Source organism: Sarcophilus harrisii, chromosome 4, assembly GCF_902635505.1.
Source record: "Sarcophilus harrisii chromosome 4, mSarHar1.11, whole genome shotgun sequence".
Taxonomy (NCBI): Eukaryota; Metazoa; Chordata; class Mammalia; order Dasyuromorphia; family Dasyuridae; genus Sarcophilus; species Sarcophilus harrisii.
In genome coordinates, this window is record NC_045429.1 from 354,346,501 (window position 1) to 354,373,640 (window position 27,140).

A 27,140-nucleotide genomic window follows, 5' to 3' on the forward strand; every position below is an offset into this window, starting at 1 on the left:
GTGTGATTAAATTATCCTTTACCAAGCTCAACTTTTTTCAAGAGATAATTCTGAATCAAAATGCTTCTCTGTCCAATACTGCAAATCAATTTGGAAGAACAGCCCTTGTATTTATTAGACTTTTTTTGTTTGAAGATCATAACATTCTTTAGAAATAATTCAAAGTATTTCTTCTAAAAATGGTATTGAGGATTGGGTCATTACTATAGAATACTCTAGTTGTCATTCTAAAATTAGGGCACAGTAAGATATTTCAGGTAAGCTACTATAGGGATAGATGGATCCATCAACATCATGTAAATAAATAAGATTTTTGTAACAAAAAACATGCAGCTGCTATTAAAATATACATGGACGTGCCAATGGGTCAACATAGGACATAACCTGAATGTTATAATGAACAATTCCAGGCAATTCCATGGAAAGTTTACTCCTGTCACAAATCACATTCTATGAATCTTACACTTTCTTTTAACACTAGACCTAGATTTCTATCCAACTAAAATCTGGTTAAAAGGACTATCAAAGTCAATCAGAAAAGCAAAAAAAAAAAAAAAAAAAAAGTCTCCCAGGAGGATGCTTATTAAAGGACCATACCTTACTGATGATGGAGAGAAAGAGAAGTTAGAGATTATGATAATTTTTAAGACTTTATTATATGCTGTAAAGTTACCAATGCATATAACCTGTAAATAAAAGGCTATTAAATTAAAAAAAAAAAAAAAAAAAAAGACTTTATTATAGCCTTAGCTGACCATTCAATCCTATCCTAAGCTCCGGGCTTCTACTAAATTTACCAAACCCTAGAAATAACTGTGGTAACAATAATGAGCACTGCATTAAATATATTTTATAACTGCAAGTACTGATTCCAAAGGGAACTCTATTAAAGTCTTTATATATAAATAGCATTTTAGAATATTTGTTTTCTACTTCTCTTAAATAATGAAACATTGAAAAATGAGATTTTTTACAAGTTTAGGTTTATCTAACTAAAATAATTACCTAAGAGTACAAAAAAATAAAGGTTAAGAATGACTTGAGGCATGATCAAGGAAACAACCTTCTCTTTTCACCTAAAACAGGTTTTTGGAAAGGAAACATTCTGCTGGTCATAATGCAATCCCCGGAACAAACATGCTCAAGAGGGGTAGAAGGAAAAAGGGAGGAGATAGGAAGCAGGAGAGAACAGTCTTATTTAACTGTTTTTATGTGGATAAAATGATTTGTGCTACAGTATTTCCATAAGAAGTGGAACCATTATTTTTCTGTAGAAACACATTTGGTTTGAAAAGTATTACTGGACAGGACGTGAAAATCAAACTGAATGAATTATTCACAACCTCCGATCAGAGGTGATCATTATTTCTGATGCTCCAAACAGTGATTAGGATTCTGCACCGAGATGTCATTTTCTCACTGAGTAACACCAGCGGTACAGAATGGCATTATCTATCTATCCTTTATATGTATTTTTCCCCCAGGAGGATCTCAACTTAATGTTGCTGTAACAGATACTAAAAACATGATAATTTTAACATTCATTTTGATAGTGCCCATAAATGTCATTAGTATGAAACACAATGTCAACACTAATCATGACCCAAAATTAACACTGAAATTGACATCAACATTAATTGGTCTTTTGATGTGAACAATAATGTAAAACTGCTTGCCCCCCAAAGCAACTATTATCAATGCCAAATAATCTACTCAACTTAAAGTGAAAAGTGGAAATTAAGAGGAAAAAAACCAGGAGGAATCTGGGGAGGAAACCAACATTCTGCTCCTTCAGGGTGGCATAAGAAACAAAAAAGGTTTCCACAATTATGGCAATGCTATGGAAAGCAGAAAGGGAATACTTTTGCTATTTATTGTTCCCCACATTCTAGCTCTCTTGCTCAATGGACAGCTAAAAGAATATAACATCTGAATTACAGCTCAGCCTGGGCCTCTCAGAAAGTGAGGTCTACATGACTATTTGCCTGGGCAAGAGTTTGAAAATGTGATTGTGATCTTTCTGGAGTTACTAATGGCTACGTAGTTTCTAACCTTGCTAATAACACTTTTATGGAATGTTAAAATCAGATTTTAGTTAGACGCCAGCAAGAAAATAATTACTACACAACTTTAATTCTGCTTCTGTTGTGACATTAGCAACTCATTACAATGTGCTTTTATAGAATTCAACAAACATATTCCTTAGATCCACCCTAAGCTCTTCCTAAAGGTGTCTTTTTAAACCATAAAGCAGTGTGCTGTTTGACTTAATTTGTGATTCTTAGAGAAACCATGTAAGAAAAACTATCAATGTCTTCCCACGTTATATTATCTGCTGGATTCATGTTCCATTGCTTAGTGTTGTGTGATCACATAAAAGAGCTCAAAACAATTTTCTTAACAGCTGAAAAACTCTTTTTTTCATGCTTGGATAACTCAAAAATGGCTGAACAGACTTACCTAAACCCAGCTAAAAGGCAATAAAAGGAAGAGGAGAAAAAATTCACTCCAGAGCATGGAAACTCACCCTGGGAGAAATTTTTTTTTAAAAAGTACATTATAAAAAAGTCAGAAATGATGGTTAGAAAAAAAAAAAAAAAACCAACTATCTCTGACCACAATATTTCTGTGTACACATGAAGATACTTTTGAGTACCTACAAGAAAGTAACATACCTATGCATTGTCATTTCATTAAAGGCTCAATAAAGTATGAGGTGTCATCTAGAGATATAGATAGAGATCTAATTGGCTGCTTCAGGAATAAAGCAAGTTGGGCTACCCAAGGCTCCTTGTGGCACTTCCCATAACCATATAAATGAAGGCTGATAACTGCAGCCATGTGCTCTACAAACCTCATGCTCTGGTGTCATCTGTGTTTATCCTCAGAACAGTATGTTCCTGTAGCTGTAAAATTCTCCAATAAGGGATGCTCCTTAAATTTCAAAATTTAAGAATTTCAGAAAAGTATATGCTTCAGATCAAGGAATATTTCAAGGACTTAATTTTAAAAAGATGCACAAACCTAGCCTTTGCTTACTGAACTGAATGACACATCAATACAAAAGGTCAATCAAATCCTTCTGCCTTGCTCTGTCTATCAATAAAATAGGTCAGCCCATTACCTGCCCTCATGAGGGAATAACTAACCTCAGGAGTTGCCTTTTATAGTTTTGCAAGAAACAGTAGCAAATCTGTCTAGGGGAATAATTTTAGAAATCCAAGAGGAATAATTCCATAATTGGGAGTATCTCTTTTCCAAAGTGGCATCAAATTAGGTCTAAGGAAGACCCAAATTATTTTGATATTTCAGCAAAAGTTTAAGGAAGATATTGTTAACCAAATGAAGATAGAAGTAGGAAAGTTAAATAAGAAAAACAGGATAATTCTAAATAAAACTGTCTCAACTAACAAAATATTTAGCACTACAGGAGGCAATATATTGTAATGAAAACAGAAATGTTTTTGTGGTCAAAAGGCTTGGGTTGTACTGGGTCTGACACTGTATGACTTTGGGCAAGTAATTTAGCCTTTTCAAGCTTCAATGCCCACATGTACATTGGGAATCATTAACATTTACACTACCCACTATTCATGGGACTGCTGGAAGGACCAATGAATAATTTAAGTAATGGGCTAAATATATGTAATAGTTATAGATAAGTACTATGGAATATAAGTGTCATGAAATTACTTGGACCTGAGTCCAAATTCTGACACATGTATTACTCTGGTCAAGTTACTTAACTTCTGAATACCCAGGCAATTTTCTGGGATTCTCAACTGTAGAACAGATGGTACAGGACATTATTAGTAGAAGGAATTTTCCTCTTTGTAACAGTAGCACAGCAGATGACAAAACATGAACCAAAAAAAAAAAATCTCAGAGACCGAGTTCAGTACCCTTGTTTTTAAATGTTTCATGAGTTATTTTGTTTTTATATTAGACCTCTTTATCAATAACCTATTTCCTTTCTAAAAATACCTTACCTATCATTGAACAAACAAAAATAAATAAAAGTATCTAAGCAAACCAACTAGGACAGAGACAGCACATTAAAGCAAATGCAAACTCAAACCAGCAGCCACCACCTCCTCTTTACCAAGTGGAGAACACAATACGATTTTCAGCTAGACTGTTGCAAACAAGACTCGCAACTTCATTTAATCTGAATTTTAAGGTCTCCATGTCCTGTATCCTTATTCTACAGTTAAGAATGACAGAGAAGCCTACTAAGTACTGTGCCTATTGCAAATTCTAACTTAAGTCTCCTAGTTCCAGATTTAATTCAAAGTAGTACGGTTTCCACCTTTTTCTATAAAACATATTATCAATTCATTTTGTGGTAGCCTTAAGAAAGTTCCAATTTCTTCTTTGAGGTTCTTAATAATACATCAAATAAATAATAATGAAGGATGCTTATATATAACAAGTGGGATACGAAGCCTTTCTGCTAAAGATCTCAAAGCATTTATTAATAGACTATCTTCAGAGACAGATCATGATAAGTATTATTTTCCCCACTTTATGGAAAAAAAAAAAACTGGTTTTTGGAACAGGTACAAATTTAGGGTCTCAGTTCAATGATTCCTTCTCAGGATTAGGCTGATTCTCATACCTACTACTCTTATATCAGCCCAGGATCAATTTTGATGCACTAAAACAATACAAATAAACCCAATTTTCTTCTAGCACTGTTAAAAAGCTGCAGACAACAGTGACTCAGGTTGCCACAACCATTGCTACCAAAAGGTAAATATTCCAAAAGAATGAAACAAAAGTAAAAATTAACTTAATTCATAACAATTATTGTTTGATAAAATATAATGAACAGAATTTAAATTTAAGCTGGAAAAATGCTTGTTCTTGAAAAGCAGTATGCCATTCATCTTTTCCTACTCTGAGTCCCACCCTCCTTTTCTCTCTCTAACCTACACATATATAGTTATATTGGCGTTAAAGTAGGTTTAACTAGAGTAGAACTGGCTAAACAAAGAAATTCCTTTGGGACTATCAAATATGCTGATGCATTGAACTGGGGGGATAGACTGCTCCAACAGCTGCAATGCTTCTTTGAAATGAAAGAAAACAGCTTTGATTTTAGGAACCCTAATAAAGTATGAAAATGTATCCAGTAATTAATTTCTCCCAATCCACTTGGCTTACAGTTTTTTCTCTTATTCCCACCTCTGAAAAATGTCACACTCAAGTTGAAAATTTCAGATGTTCACACCAACACAAACTAGAAGGACACTCAGTAGTGGTAAAGAAAATGATCCCTAATAAATACTGTTCAATTATTAAATTAAGGGCATTTAGTGAGAATGGACAGTCCTAGAACTAGATTCTCATTTATGTTCTCTTTCTAATTCTGTCTTTCACCAAGAGCTTAGAAAGCAATATAAAAAATCACTAAAGTTAGATGATTATTAAACTTTCATTTATTTTATTTAGTTATTATTTAATTTTTTCTAAGACAAAGTTGAATGTTAAGTTTCACAAATCTTCAGGCATAAAGTTTAAAATGTAGCCAGATATTGTGGGCCCACAAGGCTTCTCCATGGGGCAATTAGACTAACACATTTGAATATAAAACTGCTGCAAAGGAAAAACCCTGACATCTAGTGTCCATGTGAAAAATGGGAAACCAGAGCAACCACATAAATTCAGTGTGGTAGCTTAGCAGGATAGAGGATCTGTCAAATTACATTCCATTGTAAAATGCATTCCCTTTCTATAAAAGTTTGGATGGGAAAAATGTAATTTTGTGATAAATCAATAATTTCTTTTCTTGCCAAATTAAAAAAAAAAGTTTAACAAAAGTATCTCTCTGATGTATACACTCCTTCCTAATGTATTATCGCTAATTCTAAAACCTACAACTATTTCTCATCACAACAGAAACAAGAAAAATATTGCTCAATCCAACTAAGTAAGAAGTAAACATACATTTAGAGATAGTTATCTGGTTATTCTCCCAATTCGGTCACTAAGTTCTGCAATCTTGGTCAAGTCATTTCCCCCATGGAGGGGCCTCAGTTTCTTCATCAGTAAAATGTAAGGACCTTATAGTTTTAAATTCTATGATTCTATGACAGAAAATCATGTTCCTTTCTCTCACAATCCATTTTATAGATGTCTTTGCCCACTTATAAAGTGGGAAAGGTTACTAACCTATTTCACAAGGCTATTAGGAGGTACAAGGATGATGGAAAGCTGAGAACATATCTCAGAATGAATAAGACTAAATTCTAAAAGAGGCCTGTCTGTATGCTTTCTCACTAGCCTCCTACACAATGCAAGAATAAGCTGCTCTCGGTCAGGTCCCATACGCAGCCCTATGCCCGCTTTTAGTCTGAGCCATTTAATAATAGGATTTCACACGATAAGCAGCTGCACAGGATTGTGAGCTGTTACTCAAATTTTTCCCACCTACAATTACAGTTTCCACTGAACAATCAAAACAAGTTAGCAAACTGGCAGCAAAATGAACATGACTTCTTCAAAATTGGGAAAACCTGCTGTTCTATAGCTTTTCTACTGATTGTGGACTAAATAGCATAAATTCATCTACCTGGCTGCTTATATACAATGTTCATCAGCTTCTTAATATCCCCTTCCATTTTCATCATTACACAAAACTACTTCAAATGAAAAAAAAAAAAGAAAAAGAAAGCCCTCATCTGTGGAATTATCTGCAAGTAATATGGGTTCATGGATTTGGTAGCCTACTCCCCCCCCACCACTGTGACTTTAAACCAATACTAGACACAATGACATTCAAATATAACTTTCACGATGTAGTAACACTTGTCAGTCATTAGGAAGACCCGTGACTATGTTGTTAGAAAGGAAAATACCCTCACTGCCCCTAATTCAGACATACATGTTTAAAATGCAGGGCACAATCTAGGGGAGGGGGTGGGGGGTAAGAGGTGAAAAATTGGAACAAGAGGTTTGGCAATTGTTAACGCTGTAAAGTTACCCATGCATATAACCTGTAAATAAAAGGCTATTAAATTAAAAAAAAATAAAATAAAATGCAGGGCACATTTCTCTTAGAAACCAATATTCTTCTCTTCTTCAAATAGAAAACAAGTTACCAAAAATAAAATTACAATACATTGTGCCAAGTCTTTCTCCATTATCATTTTCTCCATTTAGTAATATAGAAAAGAAAATGGAAAGACAGATTTCTTTCTGAATGGCTCTAATAGTTAGAAGTTCCTTTGTATATTGAGCTAAAGTCTAAATTGATGTTGCTTCTACGAAGTCCTAGTCCCCCACTCCAGAGTTAAAAGTGTCATTCTTTCTACAAGTGACAATCCTTCAGATATCTGGAAAGCTGATCATGTTCCCTCGAGTTTTCTTTTCTCCCAGCTTCTAGTCATCTCCCCTTTGGATCTACATTATATACATGCAATCCAGAGTCTCTCTGCCCCCTCTCCAAGGTGGCTCCCAGACTAGAAATGGTGTTCCCAATCCAGGCTGGACATTATGATAATATTGGTGCAGCCCAAGATTGCACCATTCAGGACTCTACTCACAAATGGCTGGTGGAAGGAAGAGTACTCCAAAGAACAATTGTAAGAGTGGCCAATTCTATTTTTATCCCAGATCTCTTTAGGTTAACAGCCCAAATCCAAAACTCAAATTTCACTCCTTCAAGGGCACAAGGACACCACCCATGATGGCAAGCCAACAAAAAGCTATCATGTCTGAATGATACCCAATTGTGATTTTTTAATGCATATGGAGCAGCACTGCATCTATATTGAGCCTTGTCTTTCAGAAAAAATATGATTTGGACCCATTTTTATTATTTTTAAAAAAATAAACCTAATCTCAATCCTGTTCAGATGTCCATTCTCTTTAGGAAAGATTCAGGAAAAACTTATCTGTGCTCAGTCTCATCTTCATGAGCCCATTTCAACTCTGCATCATTTTTCAGGTAATACATGGAATGCTACCTAGATTCATGACAAATTTGTCTCCCTGTTCAAAGGATAATTAAATGGAAATAGCCAAAAGTCAGTCTGTCTGATAAAACTGGGCTGAGCATAAAGAAATATTTCCTTATGACACCTCGTCATTTTCCAAGTATCAGCAGTCCTTCAGAGCTCTGACTACTGAAACCCAATCCTTGGATTGGGCAGTCTCTCAGCAGACATAACCCATTGTATGTGCAAGGGACTACTAACAGAGTTATTTACTAATCCCCCAAATCTCATTCTTATTTTATAATCTGAGGCTTCTGACAGACTTCCCCAGACACTGCAAGGAATCACCACTAACTACTCTGCCCTAGCTATGACACACAGAGAAAGAAGAAGCTAAGACACAAGCCTCTAAGATGACCAGTCTTTTAAAGAAAAGAAAAGAAAATATAACAGGCAATTGAGAAAAAGATGTGTATCCAAAAAAGCGTAGTTTATTAAAAAGTAGACTGTTTATGCACTTCATTAAAATAAATTTTTAAATAGACACTAGAAGATACTCTACCCAGATTTCAGCATAGCACCAAAGAGAAGGACTCATATGGAGGCCCTCAATCAAGTTGTAAATTAAAAGATATGATGTAATACACAGTTGTTCTTCAGGGCATCCCATTTCTTCACAAGATACTTTGGGTCTTAAAAGGGTTAAAAAAAACCTTTAATTTTTTTATTCTTTTTTGTGGTCTTTGGGTACAGAGTCCCGTATAATAAGACTATTTGTATTCATACTGGCAGAGTAAACACTACATGTTCATGCCCAGGCAGCTCTGTGCTTGTAATTTCAGCAAGAACAGAGCTCTGTCCCTCTGGGACTTCACTATTCCCCCAGTTTCCATTCGCTCAAACACAGAATGAGAACAAGAAAAAGCAGGAGAAAAAGATCATAGCAAGAGGTTTCTCACAGCACTGCAGCTGGTTTTCACTTGGCAAAAAATCTCATTTTGTGTTTTAATTACATTAGTTAAAACATTTTTTCTTCTCAGCCCTAACTTAGCAAGGGTGGTTCCATTTCGGGAAAATCCTCTGTTCTCTGAATCAAAATGAAGTCCAGCACACTACCACCATCCCCCCAAACACACACACACACACACACACACACACACACACAACACACACACACACACACACACACACACACACACATACACACACACACACACACACACACACACACACACACACACACATACCACCCCCCCACCCCCACCATCATATCCACCAACAACATCATCAACCACCACCACCATCAAAAAAAAAAAAAAAAAGAGAGAGAGAGAGAGTTTTGGTCACTGTTCAGGGACTCATCAGACAGATGAGTGCCACATCTCTTCTTCCACTTTGTGGGTGGGAATAAGTGTAAGTGCGTATATCTAATCTCATCAGAATTCATCATATTCTCCCTTCCCTAACCTCCTGTTTCTTCTGCTTATCAAAATGTCCCATCTGAAGAACTCCTATGAGTCTGATGCACTACATTTGGCTGAATCCTTATGCCAGTCCTATAATAAAATCGTTTACTCTTTGCATTCTCAAGGTAAACCCAGGGCAAAACCATACCTTAGATGTATGAGCAAGCAGCCCATATTTGATTAAGATACATTCTTATGTGGAAGAAAACACATTTTCCTTATAACAAAAGTATATCCAACATAATTCTTCTATAAACAAAACATTCCCAGATGGTGTTATGAAGGTAGCCCTTTTTGAGCTGCTGGATATTTCTCTGGGAACAGTAGCACAAAGCCAGAAGAGGCCATCTCTCCCTGTAGGATATTCTTTTCATACACTTAACTGTCTTCACTCTTCTCAACATTCATATAAAGTTTAAAAGCAAAGCAAAAATCAAGTAAAGTCTCAATGTAGGGGTGTGATGTAATTATAAAATAGTGAGCAATGGAAAACAATGGATTATAAGGAGAAAAAGATAAAAATCTAGGAATTGTATCTTTCCTCAGCTAATACTTAGGGGAAAGAGTTAGGTTATAAAAGAGCCTTTTTAGGTATCTAGAAGACAATTCAGTGACCCGTGATCACTGAGGCAACAAATAAATGGTGCAAAGAGTGAAAATCATAAAACTTGCCTCGTTTCCTCCTGGAAGCCTGTTCATATGTACCAGCTGACCTTGATCATCCAACACCAATTCAGTGTAAGTTAGCATATCAGAAGGCAGTGGTGGGGCTGGTAGGAATGCTTGGGCTGACATAGATTCCCAGAGTTTGATAAGAGACTAGAAAGGAAAAGTTAAAAAAAGAAAAAATTTGCTGTTAAAGAAAAAATTTTGAACACTTTTATATAGTCAATTAAGGTTAATTTTGCCTCATACTATTCTTTCATCTCTTTAACATAGTTATCTAAATAGACAAAACATCCCAGATTCTAATAAAAGTAGAAAAGAATAAATTAAAACTATACATTCATTAAAAATGAAAAGCCTTACCCAAAGTTCCCAATTTATTTTCACAGAAAAAAAAAAATCCACCAACATGTATTAAAAGCACCTACTTTATAATTAGCACAATGTAAAGCACTGAGCACACCAAGATAAAAACAAAACAATCCCTGACACAGAGTAGTTTTATACATTCTACCAAGACTGATGGAAAAGTAAAAATGAAGTAAATGCAGGGGAATTTTGGGGGAAGACCTCAGCAGCTGGGGGTAAAGAAAGCCTAAGATCTGAAAGTAGCCAGGTATTCAAGGGGGCAGAGGTGAGAAAAGAGTATTTCAGGATTGGGGGGATAAACAAAACAACAAACCTGGTTATATTCCAGAAAAATTCAAGAGAAGAGCGGATAGAGTTCACTTAGCTTCAGAAGGGGAAAAACCCTTAAAGAAATGGAATGGTTCACCACTAAACAAGATGAATCAATAAACAGAGTTGTACTGCCTTGTGATATCTTACTAAATAATAAGGATTCAGGAAACATGGAAGAAAATGACATTCAGGAACTTCTCCTTCAGAACAACTTCTTCCAAGTGCTATATCCATAATTTTGCTATCTCTACTTCAGGGCTAACATGAGAACATGGGCTTGAAGAGAGATAAACCAATCTGAAAATGGTAATTTTGGCCATGCATAAATTGGAGAAATATTTAAGCCTAATCAGAATCATTTCTACTGATGGCTCGGCTCTGGCTTCTGAGGGAATTAGTTTTTTTCTACCTAGTTCATCAAAGCTATATTCAAAGCATGAATGTCTCAAACACTAACACAATCATCACACCACCATCACTAGTATGGACTCTAAAATAGACATGGATAGGAAAAACACCTTAGAATTTCTTAACAACACTGGTACTGGAAAACAAGGCAAATGCTCCTTATCAGTTAACTAGGTTATATCAGAGTTTGAACTTTTATAAACTGTTTTTTATAACTGTTATGTTTCAAGAAATATAATTTGATCTGCAATATATCCAAATCTTATGTAAAAAAATCTTGTATTATAAAGGGATTCTATTATATTTGTAAATAATACTAGGATTACCAATAGGTTATTTACCAAGGTCATATATTTTATTAAAATTCAAATTCACTAATGTTGGATAGTATTAACGTCAGAGGCTTGGAAAAATCCTCTATTCATATTTTTTTAAGGCCAATACAGTATGCTTTCTCTCTTATTTTTTCAACTGTAATACACCTTTTTCGCCCATCTATTAATTGGGGGGGAGGGGAGAAGGAAAGAGAGAGTCTGCTGCATGGAGATCCACTATGCAGATCAAAGAATTTATTTTCATAATAGAGTATGAGATTTAAAATGTCATGTTTTCTTATAAGCTAGTTTTTATTCTGCTATAATAAATCTCTCATAAAAAGACTTGTATTTTAAACTGTGTATCATGCTATCTATGGCCATTCATATATTTTCTGTTTCAATATTATTTCAATTTTATCAGCTGGATGGCTCAAGTTATGTCTGAAAATAAGACGTTGGGAATTAAAGTTTCATACATCTTTGCTAATATCAGAATCTGAATACAGTCTTAATATAGCAATCAATATCCAAATATAGATACAAGCCACTGTAAACCACCAACATGGACCTTAATTCATTTTTTCTACTCTGTAGATAATTTGCATTCTCAGGGTTCCTTATATTAAACTATTAAGAAACCTCTTCCCATCTCATGAATGACCAAATAGCACACTACAAATCAAATGGGAGTGGAATCATGACCTCTCACCTACATTTTAGAAACACTTTTTAATCCAAGCAAAGATGGAACAGGCAAAAAATCAGGAAACCCTTGCTTCCTGAAATAGCTACTCCCAGCATTTCCCAGGCCTACTTTACCTGCCGGAACATCTCAGGAATATCATAAATATATGTTGTCCCTAAGGTTTGTGCCTGGAATCTCTTGGATTGTAGCAAGTCTTTGGTCACATAAGGAGTATTGATCAGCATCCCATGTAGTGGACCCTGTTTGTCTCCATATGCCTGGAACATGATCTGCAGGAAAAGGTAAATGACATGGAGAGCTGAGACACAGGGAAAAATCACTTCAGTTCAGTTAAATGTGTCAAGAAGTTATACCTATTAAGAGATAATTGTTATTGTACTACTACTACTACTACTACTACTACTACTACTACTACTACTACTACTATTATTATTACAACATAAGGGGGATTGGGGATATAAAGATAAAACAAAACAAAACCAATTCTTACACACAGATTTTACATTGTACCAAACGGAATAAAACACATGCAAAGAAAAATACTAAGCAATATCAGAAGATGGATAAGAGCTCCATTGTGAGAAGGAAGAGAGGAGGAAATAGAAAAGTAAAGAGAAGAGCTGAGGCAGTTTTTCTTCAGGAGTCTGGCAATAAAGGAAGGAAAAGGAGGAAAGATTTAGGTCAATAAATTGAGGGAATGAAAGGGTCAAATGAAGTGTTTAAGGGAGATAAAAAAGTAAATTTGAGCATGGCTGCAGGCAACAGAGGGAGAAGTCAGTGTAGTTAGTACCCTGAGAAACTAAATTAGGGACAGTGAGGAGATAACTAAAGGGGCAATATTCTAGAGGGGACCACAGAGGAGTCAGTTCTGGCAAGAAAGGTCATTACTTTGTCAGAGTGGAGCAAAAAAGAGGAAAACAGGATTATGTTGTGGGAATGTCAGGTGTTGAATTGGGAAGACAGAGATCACAATGAATACCACCCATAACTCTCAGTAAAATGAGGCAAGATTCTCTGCTGAGATAGAAGTAAAGAGATGGATAGATGGCTTGAGAAAGAAAAAGAATCACACAGGAGTATTTTTTTAGAACTAGACAAAAAATTCATTGGAAGGGGAAAAAAAGTCAAAAATCTTGAAGGAAATAATGAAGAAAGTTCAGAAACAAAAGACCTGAAAATATTCAACAAAGTAGTAATCAACACAAATAAGGAATACTATTTAAAAATCAGAATTTGATAATAATGACAAGGAAGAGGAGGATGGCTCACTTTGTGCAGCACTTTAAGGTTTACAAAGTGCTTTACAAACAATATTTGGTTTGAATACCAAACAACAATCCAGTGAGATAAGTGCTATGATTATCCTCATTTTACAGAAGAGATACAGAAGTTAAAACACTTGCCCAGAGTCAGACTGTCTCTGACATTGAATTCCACTTCAGTTAATTCTGACCTCAAGTCTAGCATAATAACCTACTCACCACAAAAAGATTATAAGCACAAGACCCGAAAGTAACTGAATACTGGAGCATATTATTTGAAAAGTCCAAGGACAAGGACAAAGCCTAGGATAAACATAAGCTATTGACAAAAAACATGAAAAAATGGAAAAGTATGCCAGAAATTAAATTTATACCAACATCCAAAACCATATACTATAATAAACTCCAAATGGATATATGAACTAGATATAAAAGATCATAAGGGAGAATATTTCTTGACCAAATAAGGGATGATCACAAGAAATAAAATGAATCAAGTCTGATTATTAACATTAGGGAAACTTTTTTTTAAAACACAAATAACATCAGCTTGCAATTAATCAACTAGTTAATCAACTAATGGGAGGAGGGGAGAAGGAGAGAAATCTATGCATCAAATTCCTCTCATAAAGATCTGATATACAAATTATTGGGGGAAACTATAATCACTTGTGAATTGTGGATGAAAAAAATTATTCCAAATTCAAATTAAAGAAGTACAAATGAAAACTGTGAGGTTCTACCTCATACCTATCAAATTGGCAAAGATGAGGAAAAAATGAAAATGATAATTGCTGGAAGAGTTCTAAGAAGATAGGCACATTGATGCACTGATGGAGGAACAATGAGTATGCTCCATCATTCTGGAAAATAATTTTGATCTCCACATCACATATAACCTTTTCATCCAATAACATCACTAACAGGCCCACATTCCAAAAAAATCAAAAACAGAGAAAAAGAATATCCATTATCCATGTACAGGAATTTATTGATATAACAAAAAATTGGGAAGGTGGGAGAGGGGTGAGAAGTAGTGGATATTCAATCAAGAAATGCTCAAATAAATTAAAGAACATAAACAAAATGTGTTATTATTGCACTAAATGAAAGGTACAGATTTAGAGAAACCTGGGAAGCTCTATAAGAAATGATTTAGCTTGACAAGACCAGAACATGGAAGACAACTTAAGCAATGACTTTTATTTTTTGAGAAAAAAAAAAATTTGACAATTTTAATATTAAGAACAATTTTAAAAGACTGATTATAAAGTATGTATCCTATTTCTTGGCAGAGAGTAGATGAACTTTAAGTACTGAACAAGACAGACATTCTCAGGTATGTACAACGTGGAATCTGTTTTGCTGGACTATATTTGTTTTGCTACAGTTCCTTTTTAGAGAGGAAAGAGGAGTGTTCAAGCATAATGATACCACCACACCACCCCCCAAAAAAATAGAAGAAAAGCAATAAAATATTTGTTAAATTACTAAGAAAATAGAGAAAGGGGATACAAACAGGGAGGAGAGTGCTGATATACCAAGCTAATTATAATATATACTTTAAACAAATCAAGTATTACTTAACAGTTTATATTTCCATATGCTATCTTTTTTATAATGAAATTATCGTGTTTGTGAATATTTAACAAGTTCATAATTTTTAAAAAATAAAGCATGTGCGTGCTCTCTATATAAAGAGAAAGAAAGAAGAGGGCAAAAAGGAGGCATGGAATAGAACCTGGGATGACAAAGTTAAAAGTAAATAAGAAAAACTAAATGTAACAATTAGAAGGTAGAGCAAAGGGATATGGTGAATCAGTGGGAGAACAAATCTGTCAAATGAAGAATTTGTACAAAGTTTGGACAACTACTTTATGGTCATGTTAGAGGGGGGATTCCTTCCACTTACAGATTGGGCTAAATGGCCACTAAGGTACCTTTCAACTCACAAAGTCTGATTCTAGAGAAAAAAAAATTTTTTTCTTGAAGCGTCCCTGGCTGGAAAGGTAACTTACTTAGGCTTCTAAGATATAATATATTCAGTGTTCTCACTACCCAGAAATTACCTGACACCCTCTTTTACTTTTGAAAAGGCAATAATTATTACAGAAAGATCACTCCCAAGTTCAAGTTCACATACCAAAGAAGTCATGTTTCAGATTTGGGCCAAAACTCTTCTCTTTTCTCTTCCTTGTATTTAGAAAGTATGCCAACTAACCAATCAGTATAGTCTAAAGTTGGAAGAGCTCAGCCCAGCCTTCCCTTTGTTAATAGAATCCAGGTCACTTCTCAACAAAGGTAGTTCATAAGTACTATATTACAATTTGCTTAAGGCTTCAAATTTACAAGTATGAAAAGCTCTCAACTAGAGATGGTATGAATCACCTTCATATACACCAACTGCCAAGTGAGCTATTCTGACATATCCTATAATAACACTCTCCAATGACAGAGGTATTACCCCAAGTATATATTGTAGTATACTATGGATATGACTACAGCAGGTCCACCATATCATATTATGGAATTAATAGGATGGTTTTTAATCATTTTAACTCAAATATTTCCAGGAGAGCACTTCATACTCCATATATTTAGATAGTTTTATTTGCTGATGAATATTTATAAGGGATGCTATTATTTCAATTCAATTAATATTTATTGAGTGCCCACAGGGTATATGACACTGAACTAGGCACTGTATGCATGAATACACAAACTATATATTCACAATGCAGTGAATAATAAATGGGAAGCAATATGTTTATGTATGTAGGCACACATAAGCAGACATAGAAAGAATAGTCATTAGCCAATACCAGTGACTGCTTGGAGGCTGGAACTAAGGGCTTCCATCAATATCTGGCTCTGATTGCTGCTCCATGATGACTATGGTCTCAATCTAGGATATACACAGATAATGCTAACTCATTTTCATCTATGCGATAGATTTGCCCCACAGGCTTTTAGAAGACAATGTAGATCAGAGATATAAACCAGGCAGTCCATGGGCCACGTAAAGCCCTCAACTTTCCTGAGCATGGCCTGAACCAGATTAAAATATAATTGGAAAATATTAAACAAAATACATAAAGACACAATGAAACAATAGAGACAGTTTTTAAACTAAGTTAATATGCAACTCACAAGGATCTTGTGAGAGTCTACTATGGCTTAGTACCCTCTGTTTCTATTTAAGTTTGAAAACACCAATGGAGATGATGGGACTGCAATGTTAAAAAGCTAGAAGAAATCAAATTTTGAGATATTGAAAGTAGATTAAGTAAGGTGAGATAGGGAATTCTCCAAGCACTTATTGAGCACCAACTATATAAGAGATATTATCGTAGAAGTGGTGGAAGACCAAAAAAAAAAAAAAAAAAAAAAAAAAGCAAGGCCTCTGATTTCAAAAAGCTTAAAATCTGGTAGGGAAGATAAGACTTGTACACAAATAAACTACAAGGGAAGAGATAAGTCCTACAGAAGAAATGCAATATGCCAGAGGAAATCAGAGATAGCACATCTAGCTGGGAGGGGGTTTGGGAAGCTTTCATGGAGTGCTATTTCTCCCCACTGCTGAGGGACTTTTGGCCATTTCGTTATTCATTAGCACTTATATCAGGCAGTATGAGGGAGAAAATGAAAAATGACACTGAAGCAAGCTAATTTTCTATTTTGTTAACAGACTCAGGAAAGATGTAGGGCAGGCAGGTAGTTTAATAAGTGGTAAAAATTAGTGTTTGAGATTATCTTGTGAACTTTAACATCTATGTTAACTTTATAACCCGTTTACCCTATGAACACAATTTGAGATCTAGGGATATGCATGTCTTGAATTCATGAATTCACACATATACACACCTAATGTGACCTTTATTTATGTATGCATATATATAAATATATATATGCATACATAAATATGTACATGTACATTATATATATATATATATATACACACACAAACACACATAAATAAAATATACAACAAAACACATATGTATACACTGTGTACCCACACACATACTTTTCACCAGAAACTGTCAAGCTTATATACATTTTTAAAATTTCCATTGACCAACTTACTTCCACACTCCCTTAAATTCATAAATAAATCAACTTGCTCAGATAAAGTCATCAAAATTGGACCTTGAGGATTCCCTATCTGTCCATTCTATCCTCTGGCCATTAGCCAGGGTCCTAGTTTATGTCGCTATAGCTTTTTAACTCATCTATAACAGGGCCCTTGGGAAACCCTTCCCATTAAGCCTTCCTTAAAATGTACTATAGCTATTCTAAAAGGAAGCTTACCTTCACACTAAGAATGGTTTGTTCATTCATTTATTCAATAAATATTAACAGAATACCTACTATGTCCAAAGCACTGAGAGAACCAGCATCTGGTGTCCCTATAAACTAGGGTGAGGAAAAGTTTCAGATCTTTCTCATTTGTTAAAAAGGCAGTTATAAAGAAGAAACATTTATCAAAAACATTAAAATCTCAAGAGGTCATTTTATTTTTCACAAGAATGGACCTGCCTTGAAGCCACTGTAGAATTTAATTAAAACCATTCTTGCCCATGGAAAACTCTAACTGAAAATGTCTTTAAGGATGTCCTGAAAAACATCAAATACAGTAAAAAAAATTCTGAACATTCATATTTGCCTCCTCACATTCTCTCATTCTTTCTTTATTTTAACAGTTAAGTACTTATAAGGATAGACTTTTTTTTTGACCATCACACAGTGGAACTCAAAACACTGAAATGAAAGGTCACCTTGATAATAGTCCAGCCAATTCAGATTTTTAAACCTGCTTCAGAAGACTGGCAAAAATGACTTTTCCTAGATTCAAAAGAACACAAACTATTACCATGTAATTTATATTGAGATCCAAAGTGTAGAAGAAAGTATGAAAGAATTTGTGAACGTACATAAGAGCAATTTTCTAAATAGCAGACCCTCAAAATTATAACATCTCTTTCTTTCAAAAGAGAAAGAAGAGAAGGGAGAGGGAGAAAAGAACAAAGATAAGTCGATCTAAATCTAGATTCCAACAAAAAGCAATAGTGGCTAAAGTCTGGATTAGCAAAATAAGAAAAGCTCCAGCTCCCCTCCCTCGATTCCCAGGCACATTGTTACTCCATGGGTTTCCATTTTTAAATTTGAAGAATAAGTCATCTATTTTTAAGCACAAAAGTACTGGGATCAAATATGACAAGTAAATTAGATTAATACTTAACAGGTAAATGTAAACATCCCTGTTTGGTATTCCACAGATTACTCTAAAATTATACTGAATTTCTCCTCCTGTTTTGTCTTCTACTTGCTCTTGAGTGACAATAATAGTTCAGGAGAAATATCCAGAGAAGTTAGAATGGAGCAAATGCCATGATTTTATGATTCAATTAAGCTAAGCAAATGGACTGTCATACCTGTGCTGTCCTAGAGTCAGTCACTTCCTTGTACAGACTGATGTCCAAATAATAGCCAGACTCATTGGTCAGGAAGAGGCGGATGGGAATTGCTTTTCCAGTTGGTGTTAAGCGGATGTTAATTTTCAGCTCTGCTTGGAGAACTCGGAGTTTCCACAGCCGGCTTCCATAGCGCATCACCATGCTCCTCACAGACTCCTCAATCTGACATGACAAAACCACACAACACAAAGACTTACAACAAATACCCCATCCTGTGGAGCTCCTCAGCAGCTATCCCTAACTCTGGGAGGTTATAAATGGCTGTTACTTTCCAAAGGTATAATCTGGTTAGAATTTTTTATTTTTTTTTTTAAAAGACCCTCCAAAGAGTAGTTTGGAACTATGCTCAAAAAGTTATCAAACTGTGCATACCCTTTGATCCAGCAGTGTTACTACTGGGATTATATCCCAAAGAGATTATAAAGAAGGGAAAGGGACCTGTATGTGCACGAATGTTTGTGGCAGCCCTTTTTGTAGTGGCTAGAAACTGGAAACTGAATGGATGTCCATCAGTTGGAGAATGGCTGAATAAATTGTGGTATATGAAAATTATGGAATATTACTGTTCTGTAAGAAATGACCAACAGGATGATTTCAGAAAGGCCTGGAGAGACTTACACGAACTGATGCTGAGTGAAATGAGCAGGACCAGGAGATCATTATATACTTCAACAACAATACTAGATGATGACCAGTTCTGATGGATCAGGCCATCCTCAGCAACGAGATCAACCAAATCATTTCTAATGGAGCAGTAATGAACTGAACTAGCTATCCAGAAAAAGAACTCTGGGAGATGACTAAAAACCATCACATTGAATTCCCAGTCCCTATATTTATGCACACCTGCGTCTTTGATTTCCTTCACAAGCTAATTGTACAATAATTCAGAGTCTGATTCTTTTTGTACAGCAAAATAATGTTTTGGTCATGTATACTTATTGTGTATCTAAGTTATATTTTAATATATTTAACATCTACTGGTCATCCTGCCATTTGGGGGAGGGGGTGGGGGGTGGGGTAAGAGGTGAAAGATTGGAACAAGAGGTTTGGCAATTGTTAATGCTGTAAAGTTACCCATGTATATATCCTGTAAATTAAAGGCTATTAAATAAATAAATAAATAAATAAATAAATAAATAAATAAATAAAAAAAAAAAAAAAAGACCCTCCAAACTCTGTTCTTGTTTTTGGATGAAGCCAGTGAAGACTTTGTTAGGGTCTAGCCATGGAGTGGATGCCTCCACCTTACATCACTACAAATTGGGAATCTCATTCTCCTCTCCCCTTTTTACACACACTCATTCCAGTATATTTCAAAGATCTATGATATCTAAAATTAGGAGCCACAATATTAAAGAAAAAGCCCCCAATAAAAATAAAACCTCTGGTAAAGAGCTATTAAGTAGCATTTATATGCATGATAACTATGTTATCATTGCATTTAAAGAACTTTAAATAAACTTAACAATTACTACAATAAGCTTTGTTCCATGCAGTTTTATTAAACTTTATAATATATGCCTATTGTTAAATCGTACACATTAAGGAAAGGCAATTTCTAGGAGGATTTGGAGTTCCTCTTATGCCCAGAAGCTTTAAAGCTTGGTCCATGCTGCACATACTCCTACGGTGTCTAAGAAAATCGTATAGATAAAGATCTTCCTATACAAATAGACAGATCACTACCTAGTTTTCAAGGAGGAGAGTTATTTTGACCAAGTTTATATTCTCAGAAGCTCATGTTCTCTTCATTAACATTAGCTACCAACAGGTCCCAAGAGATGTATCACTAAATAAAGTGAATTCTTTTTTTAAAAAATGCTTTCCCTCAAGATCTTAGAAGACTACTAAACTTCTCTTACATTTCTCTTTTCATGGGAATATGCATGTTTCTCTTCTCAAACAGTATGGCCCATACTCATAGGTTGGTTTTTTTGTTTTGTTTTGTTTTGTTTTGGTGGCAACACAAATTCTCAAATCAGAAAAGGTCATCAAGCTTATCACTCTAGTGTATTTCGATGTAATTACATCAACTCAAAAGATTTTAATATTTTCTTGAAAATCTTTAGAGATCAAAAGTCCCCAAATGTAGGGAATTTCTTTATTCAAGGAACTGCTATTCCTAGGGTTAAAGACTGATAACATTTAAATTTATTGGGAAACTGAGAATTCTGAACTGACATTCACATTTTAAATAAGTGGTTCAAAAATGTAGAGGACTGTACCTATAACTCGGACTGAGAGAATCATATTATTTCCTCCTCTACTAGGATGCACGGTCACCAAAACCTTCCCAGTCTCAGGAGAAGCAATGAATAGAGTGGGACCCAATAAAAAGGAAAGGGGAGCCCAGGGAATGATGAGAAAAAGACTATCACCCTAAGGGTAAGAGGTCAAGTACAGAATCCCTTCGTTTTTATTCCTTGCATGCTAGGCCATGCATTTAAAAAATAGATCCTCTAGGGAAGGGATCACATGTAATGTGTGTGAAATGTCTTATTAACCAAATTCTCACCCCGTGAAAAAATACTCAAGAGGAATAAGTTAGGCACTTTGGGAAGCTGCATTAACTCTTGGAGGCACTAGCGTGATGTTTAGCGCATTGAAGCAGTAATTTACACAAAAATACCCATGTGACCTGTAGAGTTCATGCAATTTTCCAGAATACCTAAATTAGTCCTCCTATAGATTAGCATACACAAGGGAAGACTCTGGCTAATAACAGCAAAAGACACCATTCCAAATGAGAAAACCGTCACAAATTTTACAAAAGAAGCAATATAAAAGGAGGAGAGATTCTTCCTTTTTCTACATATCACTAGTCTGGTATTGTAAACTCAAAAAAAAAAAAAAAAAAAAAGGTACTCTATTCAAAGCAGGCTTTCCTAGTGAACAGCATATAGACAAATCAAAGATAGATAAAAATCAAAGTTTATTTTAGCAAACTAAATAGGTTTTGGCTATGAGAATCTGTGTTCCCATATGCTCTTGGGACAAAAGTAAGGTATTACGTACCCCTCATGCTTGATGGTGCTGACAGAAACAAGTAGGATAGAAGTACCTTTGATGGGTCCATGATGACTGTGGGCACAAAGTTGAGGAAGATATGGTTGCAATCAGTTCGGACATTGGTATTGTTAAAAGCAACCTCCAACTCATCCATGGCTTCCAGGAGCAGACGCTCCCCCTCATTCTGCAGATACTCAAAAGAGGCTTCCTATGTAGGGAAAACAACAGTATTATAAGAAACCTGTTTAAAGCATAGAGAAGGCAATAATAAAATGTTCTTAAGTGATCAAAACCCACTGTCCAATAGATAAATAATCAAAGGATATAAAGAAATAGCTCTTTAAAAAATTTTAAACTCTTCATAACCAAATGAAATCATTCAGATCACTAATACAAAAAGAACATCAAAAGGACATAAGAAAAAGAACATAAGGCTTCACTTAATGCCAGAAAACTGGCAAACATGACAAAAGCTGGAAATATTTAACATTCAGCCGGGGTGAAAGAGGCAATGTCATTGGAGTCCAACTACACTGGAAAGCAATTGGGAAAGAAAGTGAATAAAAAGTACCACATCCTCTGATACAGATATTTCCTTTCAGAATATATCTTAAGAAAGTCAATGACTGGCAAAAAATAAAGGTCCCATAGACACTAAAATATTTATAGCAGCACTCTTTCATAGTAACAAAGAACTAGAAACAAGTCACGTGCTCATCAACTGAATAACTGCAACATGTATTGTGGCATATGAATGCAATAAAAGATCAAATATTAATGAGGAAAAATATGTATGACAAATACAGAGAAACCTGGGAAGACATATATGAAGTGATGGAAAATAAAGAAAGCAGAACCAGGAAAACAATAAACTTAGGAGCTACAACCATCTAAATAGAAAGAACAACGACAGCAAAACTCAAAAAACAATATATTATCAAGTTATTTTAACCAAGCTTAGTCTAAAATTAGAGGTACTAGAAGTTCCCTTGACTCCTTTTTCTACAGAGATGAGGGGTTATGGCTATGGAGCTCTGAATTTAATGTGAAACATTTTCAATGATTGGGTTGGTTTTACTAAACTACTCCCCCCCCCCCCCTTTTAGTCTTTTTTTTTAATATAGGGGATAACTCCTATGAAAGTGGGATGAAGGAGGAAGAATGAAGGACTAATTGGAAAATAGAAAAACAAAAACAAAAGATATCAATAAAAATACAAATATTTCCAAAGAAAATGGTCTTGAAAATTAGCATTGTAAAGAACACAGAGGCCTTGATGACCCCTCCATAGTAGGCCTTTCATAGGCTCTAACTAAACCTTTTGCTGTACTTATGGCATGTTTTCATAATCCATGCAAAAACACATGGCTTCTTCTAGTCACTTCTATTCCTTGACATTCTAGGTGTCAAAGACTATGCCGAGAATGAGATGTCTAACTCCAAACTCCTACACCAGGATTGTTTTTCTTTACCCCAACCATCTCTGCCCAGCCATCACTCATACAAAACTACTAACCCATTCCAGTTCTTGCTGTGGAAATGTGATTATATCAACACTATCATAGCTTTGGAAAAGGATTTGTTCATTGATTGCATGATTATTTTATTCACAATTCCTATGAATTCCCAGACCACATTTGTTTATCCAGGATACCTTGGAAATTACCTGCCACCAAAGCACAACACTCACCTTGGTGACCAAATCTGAATGCCTGATGATTGCTCTTACAAAAAATCTGTAGTCTGTCACTTCAGTACCCACTTCCACTTTGGCTGCCCCAAGATATAAATGCATCTTATGATTGGCACATGGAATAGCAGTGAGGTCAAAATTCCTCATTCGGTTCAGCTCTAGTTGGAAAGCCAGGGCAGGTTCCAAGTGACGATAGATGCGATCTTCTTCAAACTGAACTCAGAAATGAAAAGAAAACATCACTTACAAAGAAATCCAAGCAAAGACCTACTAGAGAACTGGTGATTATGATGGGACAAAGAGCAGGGGTTGTTGAGGAAGATAAATTTACACCAAAAAACAGGAATAATAAACATGTTATTCTAAAGATAGTATTTACCAACATGAAAAATACAAAGCTATTAATGAGTTTAAATAGAGACAGATAAATCAAAGTATCTCATCATTTAATAGACAGACTTTCATTAGTATCCAAGAAAATTAATACTTAAGACACCACCCATTTTCAAAGGAGAGAGAAAAAGACTCCCTGAACTACTACAACATTTGATAACGCACTGACAATCATGCCAGCTCTGTCATTCTATACTTGCGTTCTATCTGTATGTTCATGAAGCCTTTCTCGATTCCCTAACTATAAGTGAGCTCTTCTTCCTCAAATTTCTTATGGCATTCAGTATGTACTTCCATTGGCAATTATTAAAGTCTTATGTATTATGGCCATTTATGTACATGGTCTCTCTCCTATCAGTTTTATAAGCAGGCACATCTGACTTCATCTTCATATACTTATCACCTAGTAAAATATCTTATATATCAGCCAACATTAAATATCTGGTGAACTGCATAGTTTTTCAAGATTAAATGAAAGCACTTTGGGGGAGAAGACTAGTCTTCTAATTCTTTTGAATCTTTTCATGATTAAAAGTGTTGAGTATATAGTACATACACAATAATACATTAATTACCTATATTGACAGAAGCCCAGTGGTACCAAAAAATCCAAAACATGAGAAGATATAGCTCAATTGCTAGGTGGAAGAAGCAAGAACAGAATGATGATTTCTGCCTCAAAATGGAATTTTTTAAAAATTAATTGTGTGTGTACATGCACACACAAATAATGGGGAGCTGAATATATGTGAGGTTTTTTTCCATATAAAAGAAGCAATTCCTTTAAGTGTAAATAAAAGGAGCAATTTCTTTTAAGTGTAAGGACCTTCTAATTTCTTATCATGATAACCACTTCAAAAAAAAAATAGATCTTGGGATTAACTTTCCTTTTATGACAGTGCAAGGCTTTCTTCTAGTTTCTGAAATCAAATATTCTCTTAAAGAAGGGACCTGTTGCAGGTCCACTGACCATATCAGACACAGGGAAACACAAAATCAATAAGAGGGAGTAAGGAAGCACTGCCCCCACTTCTTCCTGTATATACCATTAGATGATAAAATTATCCCTTGGTTAAAGAAAAAGAGGACAGGAGTAAAATAAATAGTATGGAAAAAGCCATGGTTCTTACCTTATCCCTTGCTCGGAATGTGAAAAATTTAGGAAACTCTCTCTGTATTTAAAGAGAAAAAAAATTTCAGTCTTTCACAAATATGCCTTCATTGGGCCAGATACACAGTAAAAATGAAGGTACACACTGACTTTCAAATACCTGCAAGTCACAGAGTTTCCAACTGCTCTTAGCCTAGGAAAAATATGAAGAATACTTGGGGCAATTTGGCAACCTGGGACCTAACAACAATCCAACTCTTCATCATTGTGGCCCAGGGAGTTAACCTCAAACACTAACAAAACTCTGAACTGACAGTGTCATAGAAGAATGCTGTGATTTTTCTACTCTTCTACAACAAAAGTTCCCTAGGGACTGCCCTCAGCACACCTGGGCAAATGGCACCAGCGTGTACATACCTGGGCTATAACTATTACAACAGTAGCTACTCAACTAATTTCCCAAGTTTCTCCTTAAACAGCTCTTAAAACAAAAACCACCTAGCCAGCCAGCATAGTGTATCAAAACCCTGGCTCTTTCTACCCTCATTATCAAATCTGTAATTTGAAGAGCCAATGCCATAAAATGTCAATGCAAAAGGAAACTGCAAGGCAGCTACTTCAAGGAACTACTACTAACTTTATTGGAAAGGCCAGGATGAGACCAATGAACTTGTTATCATGAGGTCTTACAACTCTCTGAAGGACATTACACAAAAAAGCAACCCAATTTACTAGATCCTTATTAATTAGCAAAGATGAATTCAATTAGTGGAGTTCATTAGTTTCTGAAATTTAACTTATTAACACGAAATACCCGTTTCTTGGATGGGAAACTCTACTGGCAGTGCAGAAATCAGGGTCATTACTATTTTCCTCTATAGGAGGTTCCATTAGACTTCTTCATTATGAGCAAAAAATAATCAACTAATTGTCAGTACAAACCAAAATGACTAAGAAAAGTCACATGCACATTTCTCAGTAAGATCGGAAACTAAAAGTAGAGGGAAAAATCTATCTGTTCCCTGGAACCTAAAAGACTCCCTTTCTGATGAGACAGAATCAACATTTTTAGGAAGGAAAAAAGGGAGGGAGGGAAGGACAGAGAAAGGGATAAAAGAACATTTAAAAATTCTGAGTTTTAATTTTTCATAATCATAACTAATTTTAAACATATGAATGAAGTCCCCAAACAAGAGATTCCAGCAGATCTTTCTAAGAATGAAAGGACTTTTCCATTTGGGATCCTATAGAAAAAAATGACTGCCTATTACTTAAGGGACCACAGATACATAGACCACACAGAGAATATAGTATAGATATCTCAGCAATCCTATTGTCTTTCTTGATTCTTCTTGCTTACCCCCATTCTTTATGCTGCTAATTCTCCCTAACTATCCATGTTCATTCCATCACTACTTTAAATGCTTCTACTAGGATTATGGGCAAATATCATAAATGAATGTGCAAAAAGAGAATGCTAAGAGTATTCTGGTACCAAAAATCTAAAAGAATACAGCATTTCCTAGGAAGAGGAATTATACCCCTGCTGTGTGTTCTAATCAGCCAACCATCATCAAGACAATCAAAATAATTTGCCTAAATTAGCCAATCAAGACACCCTGCAAATCAGAGAATGTGAAAACCTACAACAGAAATCATCATAGCTGATTATGATACTAATAATCGTGTTAAAAACCTAATGAGATGAAGAAATTGGAAGCTTGGTGGTGCAACTCTCTTTTACCTCAACATGCTGTGAACTAATTATATAGGCTGTAATTAAAACAAAAACTAACCCAAACCAAATCTTCTATAAACTAACAGTTGGTTTGGTAACAAAATTAATTGCCACCCAATTTCTATTTTCAATTAACTACTAACATTGACCAGCACAGATAATATACCATACTGTACCTCCAAAATCAAAATATGTCTATCAGACTACAAAAGTGGGAATTGCTTAGTAATTGATCTTAACTTGTCTGCAGTTTTAAAAAGCTCATGAAAC

The 27,140-nt window shown here is 35.1% G+C and overlaps 1 protein-coding gene across 14 annotated transcripts in view; it reads right to left on the minus strand.

Annotated features, from left to right (window-relative positions):
• The window catches only part of ACACA (acetyl-CoA carboxylase alpha), a 249,149-nt gene that overhangs the window by 85,053 nt on the left and 136,956 nt on the right, over nt 1-27,140 (minus strand). For all 14 annotated transcript variants that reach the window (XM_031966554.1, XM_031966551.1, XM_031966547.1 and 11 more), the window contains 6 exons: nt 25,152-25,193; nt 23,626-23,841; nt 21,988-22,143; nt 18,882-19,085; nt 12,298-12,453; nt 10,079-10,225 (listed from right to left, as the gene is read on the minus strand). In XM_031966554.1, coding sequence (XP_031822414.1) covers nt 10,079-10,225; nt 12,298-12,453; nt 18,882-19,085; nt 21,988-22,143; nt 23,626-23,841; nt 25,152-25,193 — 921 coding nt within the window. The remainder of the gene's footprint in view (nt 1-10,078; nt 10,226-12,297; nt 12,454-18,881; nt 19,086-21,987; nt 22,144-23,625; nt 23,842-25,151; nt 25,194-27,140) is intronic.